Below are 13,362 nucleotides of genomic sequence, written 5' to 3' on the forward strand. Positions count from 1 at the left end.
TGAAAGGCCTACTTGAGTGACAGCCCGGTGGTTCCAGTTCTTCCACGTTCCATACATTAACACAGGCAGAGGAGGAAGGGGCCATGCAAACACAACAGGGGGATGAGGAAGAAAAGAAAGAAGTGAGCATGGTCAAAAAGAAGAGAGGAGACATTTGATCCAAAAAATAACAGATGATTTTACACATGTCCATTGCTGCAAATAATATTCATGTAAAAGAAAAAGCTACCCTAACACTAAAAAAATCACAGGTTAGAGATGTCATTATCCCCTTACATTTGAGTCCTTTGTGGTGGAGTAATATGTTTAGTAGGCCTACATTCATTCATAATCTTTTCTTCATGCCTTCAATGACTGACTGCTTGCACTAATACAACTTGTATGGTTTATCTTTCCATTTTCTTATTTTATCCAATTAAGAGCATTCCTCCCCACTAGACCCGACTGCCAGGGGAAAATATCAAAATCCCAACAAAAGACAAGTCTAAATGCATGATAATGGAAGAGAAATGAATGAAGTAACATGCTACTGCCAATATCAGCCAGAGGTGACCACTGAACAACACCGCTTCCTATGAATGTCCTAGTGTCCTACTGTCAGCAGCAAGACTGCTGAAACGTTGAAAGACTAGAATGGGACAGAATGCTGCACTTGCAAGAACAGAGCTGCCCACTGCCGAATAACTAGCACTTTAAGCAGTTTACACTGGGATGTCTGTGAATGCATGGCCTTCAGGAGTTAATGACTCACTCTGTGAAGGGTTTGAGTAGCACGACAAGCCATTTAATGCGTTCATAGCACTTACACACACACATACCTACACACACAAACACACACACTGTAGACAAACCAGTGACTGGTTCTTACCAGGGCAGGGAAAAACGTAATATCAACTGACGAGAGCAAAAACATGCGTGTATGTGTGTGTTTGTTTGTGGGTGTCTCTGCATGTGTGCGCGTTTGTGTACTAATATTAAAGTGACCAAAGTAATTTATTGGATTGACAATAAATCCAATTTACAATCTGTTAATTAAAATATGACCTTTCCCCGACACAACAAACTATGAATTGGTTGATTTGTGTTGTATGTGGGGGAGGGGGGTGTATTTGCACATGTAAAAGATGTATTGCCTGACATACTCTATGATAAATAAACCTTTTTTGGCATAATGTTATCCACTGAGTATTTTTTATAACTGAATACTCTGTCAAATATACTTTTTCAAAACTTGTAACCATTAACCTACTAGCCTCAGTAGCCTGGCTGGCATTGACAGACCAATTTTCAGAATAGTAAGTCTGGAACCTTTCAGTTCATATTCTACATCCAAGGGCTGTTACCAATTGTGTCCAAAATGCCTCTGGACACAATTGAAAATAATTGGATAAATACAACCAATCAGAGCAAAGAATCGCAACCTTGGTTTTTCATGAAAATGCCTCAACGGCTCTCCTCTGTATAGTCGTCATATTCAACCTGGCCTATGATAAACGGTTGTGATTAGCCCGGTATTTCAGGCCGGGTGGAAATCAGTTCGGATAGGAGGGTGGTTATACCAATCTCCCAGATCAAATAAACCATAAACTCAAAGATTGGTCTGGTTCCCTGGCTAAACCTGTACAACAACTGAGATTAATAACGACACATGTCATTCTTATGATTCAAACCACAGAAAATAACTACACCAGAAGTATATAATTCCTGTCTTTCATGCTACAGTGACTTCACAAAAGTTAACTTCTGTGAAAATGGAAACTGCTCATTTGGCTGTTGTTTAGCTGACTGCTACTGCTAACAAAAGCTGTGTTTAAGGCACGCCTGGCCAATGATGCTTCTGCAGCTACAACCCTCTCCACTGAGAGCTTATTTCCATAACAGGAATCATAAGTCCCCCGACGTCCAATTATAACACACATTAAACTGCCCTGACAAAAAAATATTTCATGAAGAGTAAGTAGCAGAAACTAATCCCCCACCCCCCCCAAACTCAAAGAAGCCACCAATGCGTTTCACTACACTTCAGTGAGACTTGAATCTCAGAACACCTAACACTCAAACCCAAGATGGAAGCAGACATATTATAATGAACAGAGATATATACTGGAAAATGTTTGACACCAAAGTTAGACTCTTTAAGCTTAAATTGCCATAAGCCAGTCTATTGGCTCCATAGTCTAAGCCTGAGAGTAGAATGAGGGAGGAAATAATGCACTATTCAATGGTTTTGAATTTTTTTATGAAAAAAAATCTCCTCTATCGCTTATCTCCTTGTAAGGTTATGGTCGTAAATGCAAATCCCGCCAAGGAGTTTTTGGTTGTTGTCAAAACAGCATGAAGACTGAGTCTCTGACTAAACAGTTCCATAGTTTAGTGAGGATGCATGTGAAATACAGAAGACAAATACAGAAGGCAGATGGGCTTGCCAGAAGGAACAGAGACAATATATGTGAGATATGGAGTAATAGAAAAAGAAATAGCAAAACAAGGATACCCTTTTGGTTAAAGCACTGACCTCATCTACGTTCTCGAAGGCATTGATGACATCATAGGGTAGGCAAGACAGCAGGTCGATGACAAACCACGTCTTTAGGTAGTTCATTCGGATCAGTTTTGGATCCGAGATGACCTCACCTGCTGGCCCCACGAATGTGGTGTGAAAGTTGAGCACAATGTCGACTAGGAAGATGACATCCACAATGCTGTCTACCACCAACCACGTAACGTTGTTCTGCTTGGTCTTGAAGGAGACATTGTACGGCACCATGATGGCGGTGTAGAAGGTGAGGATGAGGATGACCCAGTCCCAGGTGGTTTTAAAGAGGCAGTAGTGTAAAATAATGTGGGGAGGAGTCTTGGGGGTCTCTTGCTTGTACTGGGGCAAGATGTCAGAGCCAAGCTGCAGCACCTGCCAAATGTGAAGGAGATGGAATATCTTCAGTTTGGCTGACAGCCTTTGAATGAAGGAACAGTGACACCTGAAAGCATGAAAACAAGAAAGACCACAGGGAAAGAAAATACAAATGTGACAGGAATGACCCTACCTCAGCCAAGCGGGAGTGTTTGTGGACATTCTCTCCCTTGTGAACAGTGGGCTGCAGCTGCTGTAGTACCCCCCTACTACTGGTCAGAGCACGCGTCAGACGGGCAAACTTTCCCCAACCTGAGAACACAAATTGAAGCTCAATTACACAAAATGGTTCATGGGGAAAGGAGACATAACTGACATGTAGACTAACAGTAGAGGATTTATGTAAAAAGACTGTACAAATGGACCAGTTAAACAGTGAATGAGGGTCAGTGAGTGACTGGAGGACAATCACACTGCTTTCTAATAAAACTTACCTTTGGAAGAGTCATCCTCTATGGGCTGTTTAAAGGCTGTGATGTCACTAAATGTGCACAAAAACAAAACCACCTTCTCCTGTTCATTGCGAATGGGGGCTATTTTCACAAAAAACCATACCGGTGTCCCTGAAACAGAAGAAAACACTGAGGAATTCAGCTTTACTTAACCTATCATTGATATTTATACTTGCCAGTGCATTTTACTATGACATATTTCCCTTTAAGAGCACAGGCACAAGTTTTGTACATCAAATGTAGCATAGCTCAACGTTTTGCTTTATTTTGCAATGTTCTTCAACTTAATCAAATCAAGGAGAGTTCATTTGTTCCTACCTTACAATTTAGGTCTCTGTTTGTCAGATAGAATGTTAGTTTTTTTGTTTATTACCCAGAGACAACTGAACTAGAAATACAGTCCCATAAGAAGCCTGTCATCAATCATTTGCTGTTAGGAACTACATTTCTCTCACAAATGTGGTAAGCAATCAAGAATAACTCAAAGGTGCACAGGAATACATATAATTTTTTTTAACTACATTAATCTTGGCACTACTTTCCAGCCAGTACTCTTAACCCTAAGTCTTTATTGGACGTGGCAGTCCCCCCCCACTTCACCTTAATACATCCACACTATTTTCATCTAATGATTTTTGTTTTCTTTGTCTTAGTCTTAGTAGTTTTACAGGGCTACAGATGCTTCCAGAAGTCTCTGAACTGTGACGTTTATTAGGAATGGCTGAATACATTTGCATGATAAGGGTTTGCCAAAACCTAGTTTTTGCACATGGCACTTACGGTTTTTCTTATACATGAGTATCTCAAATGAATTCATCTCGTAGTTCTCAAACGTTAGTCGCACTTTTTCACTTGTGTCTTTATCTGTGAGCTCCCCGTACATGAAGCTGAAAAACATGAAGCAAAAGCGTTTAGAATATTCTATGTTATTATCTGCATAAAACAAGCAGAGACTTGTTTAGAACAAGACAGCTAATGAGGAAAAACACTGGTAACCAAAACAAGACAAAGTGTCAAAGTGTATGGCAAGACCCCTCAAATTACAAAATACCCCTGCCCAGAATAGAAGTCAAAATCTCATTACTTTACTTTGCCAATCCATTTTGTAACCACCACCATCATCATAATCAAATATAAAATGCATTTAGAATCTACTTTATAACAACCCTCTCTCTCCTAAAGTGTGTCAACAAATATCCACTGCCAACCTACTCTTGCTATGATTATGGATTTTCCCTGTAGGACCCAAAAGCTGTCAAGCAGTAAGATTGTTGTCAGGGAGTCTAGGATGATACTTCAGGGATTATGTCCAGGGACTCTTCAATCTCTGTCGGGATGTTTTGAATACCACAATGCTAATTGCGCTGACAGATATATACCAAAACAAATTGTTCAACAACAAATGTTTCAAATACATTTCCACTCTAAGAATTTGTTTTCAAAAACTTGTGAAATGGTAAATACACCCCATCTTTACATTCTTTACCCACTTTGCCTTACTATCCCCATCCGTAGGAGCTGTCGGTTCTGGGTAGGTCTAAAAATAAATGTGGAGTTTTCTGGGAACTGTGAAAGATAGCTTAATACTAATGAGGCAGTATTTTCAGAGCTTCAAAGTCACAACGTCTACCAAAGGCAGCTGATCTAATGTCACCAGACAGGAACATGTTTCAGCACACCAAGCGTGGGTGGGGCAAGCCCCTGTGATGTATTTAAATCCTTTGTGTAAAAAAAGATTATTATTACACTCCTTCACTTGAAGAGGGTATCATTTATAGGCATCAAACTCATATCTTTACAGCATCAGTGTTAAGGAGGCAACCTCACAAGCTTTTGGCTATCGGGTTATTGGTACCAATCCCTACATGTCTTCAAGAACAATGAAAAGCTATAAGTGACGTAAAACAATAATAACTTCATGGCGGCCTACCTGCAGGTGCTGCTTTTCTGCATGACCTCTGCTCTGTGATAACCAGACAGCTTGCAGAAGCCATCGTTGCTGTAGACGATGGGCCAGTCCACAATCTGAGCGTTTCCCAGCACAAAGTTGGTATCTGTTTAGGATGTGTAAGAAAATGACGAAGCAAATAATCCTGAAATTAAAAGCTATCTCTCTCAACTATTGCTTTGTACAATTTTTATGATACATGAAAAGAGAGGTGAGGGGAAGTAAGGTTGGAGTCAAATTCATTAAAATGTTAAATCAATTAATGAACTGATACAATTTACTAATTGGGGGGAAAATACATGTGGGTCATGAAAATCAATGACTCAAAATCACAAATTGAAGGTCAATGATTTTCGGACTTGCTTGAACCAAAAAAGTGTTGACGCTAACCCTAGGGCTACAACACAGTCAGTACGCAATGGAAGCAACCACAATGTGAAACGTTAGAGTGGTGAAGCAGCAGAGTTATTCACATACAAGTACTTATCTCAGTCTTAGACCATCCTTACCCTCAGTGCTGAATAAGTACTGCATGTAGGGAGGGTGAGTAAAGAGAGTTACTCTTGAAGGGGTAGCTGACGTCCTGCACTATTAACTCAAGGAACTTATTCGCCTTTTGAATAAGCTGTGATTTATTTCAGATATGCAAAGACATCTGTCACAGAGTCATCAATAACATACTTAAAATACAAAAGTGCACAACTAAAAATTGATATATAAAGAGGAATGTTTCTCGGTTACTTACTACTGCACATTGTATCATTTGTGGGGTATTTTGTCATAGTTGTAAAGATGGCTTGTAAAGATGACTTAGTGAAATGCATGCATATTTGAATGATATTTGTTTTCCTATACAGAAGGTGAGCCTACAAAGGATCCTCTTGGAAAATACATGAAATGTCTAAGACACATCTCAGTCATATCAAATCAACTTGTGAAAATGTCTAAATAGTTTAACAAGTTAGCAGCCAACTCCTTGATTTTGACAACAAACGGTATGCTATTTTCAAGTAGCTAAAACAGTCAATGCCATGAGTAATTATTTTGTAATAGTTAACACCGTTCCGTGTTTCACTTAAACAACAACTATACATTTATAACTTGTAAAACAAGTTCAAGTACTGAGGGAATGTTAATACATGTCCCCTTAAACTTATAATTATACATATAAGGGAAAGCATAAGGGACTCTGTATTAGCTATTGCTAACATTGACAAACACTATAGTAAGCAAGGCTTAAGACAATTGTTTCATTAGATCTAACTGCCTGTCTCCAGTGATGGCTGTCTGGATAACTGATGGGCAATTAAACTGCATCTTGACACAACCATGTGATTACAGTAAACAGTTACTCTGTCATCGGCTAACATGTACATGAGCTAGCTATAGACAGCTGTGCAGACAGAGAAAGTAAAAGGGGTGATGATGGAGGTGTGGGGAGAGATTGGGTGGGGGGGGGGGAGAGAGAGAGACAGAGAGAGAGAGAGAGAGAGAGAGAGAGAGAGAGAGAGAGAGAGAGAGAGAGAGAGAGAGAGAGAGTAGAGTAGGAAAGAGAAATTGGCTTATCCAGGGCAACAAATAAAATGATTATGGACACAGCATTCTGAGATAAATGTGTATTGTTTATGGAAAGCCTATTTCAGAGCACTAAATTGAATCCCTTAGTGCTAATGTGTTGTTCACATGGCAGTGAAAACACAGAGCATAAGGTCCATCCATTGTAGCATTACGAAATTAAAGGGTGCTACAGAAGCATAATACACTAGACTTAATGAAGAGAAAATTGGGTTTGTGGTGACAAAAGATTATGTCCCAAATAATGAATAGAGATAATACACACATCCCTATACTATTCCTTCAAATGTGTACAGTCACTAGAACTACTGACAGACACACAATTACAGTATACAGGTTTAAAAGACGTTCCATGCCAACATTTGTTATTTTACAATTGTTAGTGGTGATGCTGTCCCATTTTACAATGGTAGACAGGGATGATGTTGATAGATGACAGCAGCATCTGACATCAATGTTCAATCAAGTATCTGTATGATTCATCATTTGCTGATGTGTTACAAAATGTCTTTATTTTAGCTGTAAGAAGAATAGGTTAGCTAGAGGAAAAGGTCTGCACCCAGACCAAGACGTCATCTTTAGGATGAATTGCTTTGTAAATTAACAGCTATTGGTATAGAACAGTTTAGTATACAAAGAGTCAAGAGGGAAATTAGAGGGAGGAAAAACAAAAGCAGCACTCCAAAGTATGCTTTATACCTGTCTGTCTATGTGATAATGTCCAAACTGAAAAGTTGAAAAGAAAAATGGTTACAGTAGCAGCAACAAGAACAATGTCAAAGCTTTAAATACATCATATAATTTAGGTAATATCACAACCAACATTTCTATGTGGACTAACACCTTAAACCTACTAAATGAGTAGCATCTAGGCCCATTGATTCTGCATGGTGTGTCAATTTTTCTTATACACTTCAAGATTTCAATATTGTCTCTGGCTACTATTAAGTTGTGTTGGGACAAGAAAATGCATTCTTCTCACACGTAAGTACATATTTTAGATTCTAATTTGATTATGCTTTAACATTTACTGTGTTTTTCTGGGACCTAAAATAGGCTATTTGTTTATATTCCTAATTCCTTCTTCTGTTTTAAGTATAACTGTATGGACCTTTAATCGACCTAGATGGTAGCCTATCATCAACATCATCATCATTTTATGGAAGTGATGCAGGCTGGAAACAGAATAGGGCCATTCTACATAATTTGTGTAGATTAATGTGAGATTAACAGTCTATAATAAAATATACATTTTTGTATTTAGCTCCAAATGGAAATAACCTTACGAAGGAATGTCTGATTAAACAAAAAAATATAAACTGGTCACAGGTTAGACTCACTGTAATAAATAAAAAATTACACTTCCAAAACGAAATCAGATTTGAAATACTACATTTGAACGTCACATGTATCCAGCGCCACTCCTTGCATATTCTATAGATTTGGTGCCGCACATTTCATTAACTTGGATGAATGGTGCAGACACCAAACTTTCTGCCATTTTGATAGTCTTATAATTTATGGGATTGTGTGGGATATTCAAACGTAAGATTCCCTTTGAGTTAATAATTCAGAAAAACATTTTGACAATTATTTTTTCCATCGTCGTAGGTAGGTTAAAAGATGCGGGTCAAATATATGAAAGGAAAAGTTCATATGGAACAGATTCATCCTGCAAGGATTCAAAGTAAACTATCACACAAAATTGTTCTTACCGTTTGATCGTCTGACAATATTTTCTAAAAAAGTATTTTGAGGGGCTACAAGTCCTCTCCGTCCTCCGGCCATTCTGGCTCTTCATTCAGTCGTCCGTGTGTAGGAGCGGTCGGTACAGCTGGTTACTGTGTCTATCCGCAGAGCGATTACTCCAGACAACTGCCTTCATGGTCTCCTCTGCTGTTGACTGAGATTGGTTGCAGAGGGTTCTCCAAGAAGGTCCTCTACCCATCTGAAACAGTACTCCCCCTGTTGAAACGGGCGCGCCAGCTTCTGAAGTGCGCCTATTCGAATCGCACTACGGCAGCGCGCTTTGGGGATTTAGAGATTCCTTTCCACACGCGTTGAGCGCCATCTGCTGGCATAGTTAGGTAGTAAACTATATTTGGGATCAAATTAAGCTTTTTTAAATTCATAGTCAAGCCTTCGATTCTCACACATTTGATTTCTACTTTGTTTAACATCCATCCAGGGCAGTTGGACAATACAAAACGATATTTGGCATAGCCGACATTACAACGAGGAAGGAAAATGTTGCTCCACATCAGCTTCATGTAGATTATGTGTTGAGTAGCTAGTCTTAAATGAAGTGTTTCACTTTTAGAGACAGTGGTGAACATAAATACAAGCTGAAAGATTCACACTGGTATGGCCTATAATGATGGGGTTAGTCCCCAAGAACTGGAACATATAAAGACAAGGGTTATTTGCCACAGATAAGTATCGACTTTGATACTAACCACTTATCATTCATGTGCAATAATCTATCAATTTGTAACAATCATTGCCCGATGGTGTGAACATGTTGAGGGGGCCCTGTGCACATTGTTTATATGAAAAGGTATCAAATAAAGACGTTTTCTTTATTTGTTGAAAAAAAAGTTGAAATTGCATCAGTAAAGTTTATCGACAAAACTTTATCAAGATCACAAATAATATACAAACATGACCATGAAAGTTTAAATAACTCCACAGAAAGTTCCAAAATGACCACAGTCAATGCATCTTCTCACTAACTGGACCAAGTCTTGGTTGTGTTGAGGTGACTGAGGTGGTCTGCTATGTACTTGTGCTCTGGGAACTTGACAAATTTGTTCTCCTTGATTTTGGACCAAGACTGGGCACGGCGTTCCGCAGCATGGCCACATTCCTGCTCGGGTGTCATGTATGGCCGGCTGATCCAGTACTCGTTTTCTGCCTCACGCTCCAAATGCACAATCATGTTGCGCTTCATCTGCCACGTGATGGCCCTGGGACGCCGGTACTTCCCAATCCACTGCTTTCCAGGAATGCCTTTCCTCAGAAGAACCATGGTGAGGAACATGGTAAGGTCTAGCACACAGCCCTGAGAACACAAACAAGGCAGTTCGTGACACTAGATGTTGACAAGACTGGGCCTGTAAACTCTCTCCAAATGCCAATATTGTATTAGGTAATGACATCTAATACAATATATAGACTAGACTGCTGGGTGATCATAGGTCTTTAACAACGTTAGGGCGATGGGGGTGCTGGTGATGTTTCTGATTGTTGACTCTATAACTCGAGACAAACATCAACTCGACAGAAATCAGAGCCTCGTCCATTGGTTGTATATTTAGCGAGACAAGTTTTCCCTTACCTCTGTGTGAGAAATGGTTGAGATGCGTAAGAATTATATGGTGATGGGTGAGAAATGGTTGAGTCTTACGGAGAATGCAAGGGACTTGAGAACCCTGTAACGGGGGTTTAGTGGTATATATTCCAGAGCGTGTTGTTGGCCGAAAATCTGAAAGACTAACGCTACAGCTAGTCAGCTAGCGACAGTAATGACTGTGCTAACTAGCTGCTGCTTCTACTGATGTACCAATATAACACACTAGATGTTGAATATGCAAGAGATACCATTCATCTTCTATAAACACTAGGTACACAAAATACACTGTACTCCATTGCGTCAATGTGTTGGTAGCTAGCAAGCTTCTTGCACTGGCACATGACATTGAGACTCAGTCAGTTTGTAGCTCGCATTAGCTAACTAACTGGGCAGCGCTAAGTACTGTAGACGTCAGCGGACCAAACTTTTACTGCATGCGTTGTATATATAAACATCTTTTCATTGTAATTTGTTAAATGTACTTACCAGGCTACAGTTGGGGAAACAGTAATCAAAAGCTAGCTCTTATCATGTACGTAGCTTAGCTTGCTAAACAGTTCTTGGTTTTGAAAGGAAACGTGACTTTGGTTTGTACTTCCGCTTGTAGCTACGGTACCCCTGAAACGTCACCGCCCGCTTTACGTCCGCCAGAAGATGGTTAAGATAACAAATATTAATAATATTAATAATGATCAAATGATAGGTCAACATTCGTTTGCTAATGAACCCCAATTTATAATTGAGTATATAGCCTACATAAAAATACGCTGAAATAAATTAGTGCTAATATAAATGTTGACATTTTGAATCTAAATTAAACATACATATACAAACGTATGTGTAATATAATGTAAGAAATTGAATAATAGGGAATAATTCACAACTGAGACAGACATCTCACATGAATCTACACAACAACTGATAATGGCCCGGTTTCCCAGATTCGTTAAGAAGCTCAGAACGTTCTTAAGACGCTCTTAGCGTTAAGAGCTTCTTAACGAATCTGGGAAACCCGGCCAATAGCAGAAGTGTTCCTCTAAGCTAGCTGATTCTGGGAAACCACTGCCCTGCATGTTTGACAAGTTGAGTTGTGATCAAACGTTTCCCTCTTCAACACACCTGATTCAAATGAATGGTTCGTTAGCAGGCTCCTGCAGGAGGTAACGACCTATTCATTTGAATCAGGTGTGCTGGAGCAGAGAAACATCTAAAACATGCAGGACAGTGGCACCTGAGGACCAGGATTGCCCACCCCTTATCTAGACCATGCAGGGCAGTCGATCCCTAGGACCCTGAGAAACACCAGACTTTCGATTAGCACATCTGCAGTGATTGTGTGAGTGATGTCAGCTGCCAGGTCCAGTGCCAGGTCCAGTGCCATGCCTGAACTAGCTTCCCCATAAATACCAGTTGGGCAGCGTCAAGTAATCATAGTAAAAGAAACAGGCGACAGAATGGAGAAACTGGTTTTCCTCGTCACTCCTCGTCCTGATGGTCTGTGGCTCAGAAGGGGCCCCGTTTGCGATGGATGAAGAACAGTACCAAGGTACCTGTGCCCCTATTGTAATGCAGTGGAAGGCATTTCTATAGTGTGCTGGAAAATCCTTAAGACTATCTGTACATGCTGTGTTTCTGGAGGGATACTGTCTCAACAAAAATGTAGTCTGCGTTAGTTACACTTAATTTCTGAACATAATATAATTGAACATTAGGCCAATATAATTTCTTCAGGTAAAGTAACTTTGCCAAGTTATACATGTTAAATGGACTAGCTAATGTATATCAAGACAAGGTAAGAAATGTTTATTATATGATTGCCAGTGTGCTGTCACGAGCATTCTGAACCATTTCTGAAATGTCTTCTCTTTGGCACTAGACTTGTTTGAGAGCATGTTCACCTTCCCTGGGGAGACCAACACCACTCATGTGAGAGTCGACTCTGAGGCAACAACGACCTCCATCAACGCAACCACTGTGTCTGCGCTTCTTCACCTTCATGCGGAAGTTCCAGTCTCTTCTCTCTTGCCACCCCAAAGCAAGCAAACAGCCTTCTTCTGTGGAGAGATGAGCCAAATGTTTATAACGTGTTGGTGAATAATCAGGAGTTGCGCTTCCCTAGTTTGAAAAGCAAGCTGAATCAGTGGAACTCTATTTGTGCCACCTGGGAGAGCACTACTGGACTGGCCCAGGTGTGGCTGAACAGCAAGCCTAGCCCCAGGAAGTCTGTCAGCCCTGGGTATCGTATCGACGAGCTTCCCAGTATCGTTCTGGGTCAGGAGCAGGACTCGTATTATGGCGGCTTTGATGATGAACAGTCTTTTGTTGGCTCTCTGGCTGACGTCTATATGTGGGACAATGTTCTTTCTCCAAAGGAGATCCAGTACTACATGACTGGAGTGGTAGTGAGGCCTGGGAATGTGGTAGACTGGAGGCATATTAGGTTTACTAGCACTGATGCTGTAGTTGAAGAGACCAGTGTTTTAGGCATTTCCCAACATTGCATGTTGGGAATGTCTAAGGGTTCCATTGTTACTGATGTTTGATTGCTTTTTGTTTGCATTTGATTCAGTAAACGCAAATTTAGTCTCAAGTGTCGCAATTCTTTTATTGTATTGCACATTCTTGGTGTCCACAACCGGGGTTCAGGAGACAACCACATTTCAACCCATTCCACCCTCAGATGTACTTCCTGTATCCCTCTTACCTTTCCCAGCCCTCTCCTATCCAGGCACTGAAGACTCCAACCACACCAGGCTCCTGCCTGCTAAACTAGCCCTTCTATTAAACTGCTATGATTCAGTTTTTTGCTGCAATCTCATGTTTCTACAGGACGCAAGAGGCTTGTCTTTGCTACCAGCTTAAATATTCCAATAAACTTGTAAAAGTATTCAGTTGTCAACTGGTGATATGTCATATAGGGTACAGCTTTACTGTCAGCCATCAGTTTCCAGAGGCTGCCACTAGGGGCAGGGGTACCTATCCAAGCACTTAAGGGATCTGCTCTTAACCCTGAGGACTCATCTGCTGCTACACCCAGTCTCCTGCCTGAAACTTCAGTTTCAAGCTTTAGTAGCCTAGAACATGAGTTTAGCAGCTCATTAACTTTCTGGGAGATAGCTAGCTA

The 13,362-nt window shown here is 40.3% G+C and overlaps 2 protein-coding genes across 4 annotated transcripts in view; both read right to left on the reverse strand.

The window, feature by feature from the left end:
• Window positions 1-9,349, reverse strand: part of kcnh1a (potassium voltage-gated channel, subfamily H (eag-related), member 1a) — a 33,387-nt gene extending 24,038 nt beyond the window's left edge. Inside the window, exons 1-8 of one of the 3 annotated variants that reach the window (XM_047029983.1) lie at window positions 8,602-9,349; window positions 7,586-7,612; window positions 5,294-5,417; window positions 4,144-4,250; window positions 3,346-3,474; window positions 3,045-3,163; window positions 2,516-2,908; window positions 13-39 (exon numbers count right to left, since the gene is read on the reverse strand). In XM_047029983.1, coding sequence (XP_046885939.1) covers window positions 13-39; window positions 2,516-2,908; window positions 3,045-3,163; window positions 3,346-3,474; window positions 4,144-4,250; window positions 5,294-5,417; window positions 7,586-7,612; window positions 8,602-8,674 — 999 coding nt within the window. In that variant the 5' untranslated portion in view covers window positions 8,675-9,349. The remainder of the gene's footprint in view (window positions 1-12; window positions 40-2,515; window positions 2,909-3,044; window positions 3,164-3,345; window positions 3,475-4,143; window positions 4,251-5,293; window positions 5,418-7,585; window positions 7,613-8,601) is intronic. The other 2 variants (XM_047029985.1, XM_047029986.1) reach the window with 2 other exon arrangements.
• A 150-nt stretch (window positions 9,350-9,499) lies between these two features.
• On the reverse strand, window positions 9,500-9,926 carry mrpl57 (mitochondrial ribosomal protein L57). The gene has a single exon (XM_047029987.1). The coding sequence runs from the start codon at window positions 9,924-9,926 to the stop codon at window positions 9,615-9,617; it is 312 nt and encodes a 103-aa protein (XP_046885943.1). The 3' UTR covers window positions 9,500-9,614.
• Between the last annotated feature and the right edge of the window lie 3,436 nt (window positions 9,927-13,362).

The sequence above is a fragment of the Hypomesus transpacificus genome, chromosome 11, assembly GCF_021917145.1.
Source record: "Hypomesus transpacificus isolate Combined female chromosome 11, fHypTra1, whole genome shotgun sequence".
In the NCBI taxonomy this organism is placed as follows: Eukaryota; Metazoa; Chordata; class Actinopteri; order Osmeriformes; family Osmeridae; genus Hypomesus; species Hypomesus transpacificus.

Excerpts from the sequence above, each read along its gene's own strand:
- mrpl57 (XM_047029987.1), bottom strand. The coding sequence starts at position 9,926 with ATGTTCCTCACCATGGTTCTTCTGAGGAAAGGCATTCCTGGAAAGCAG.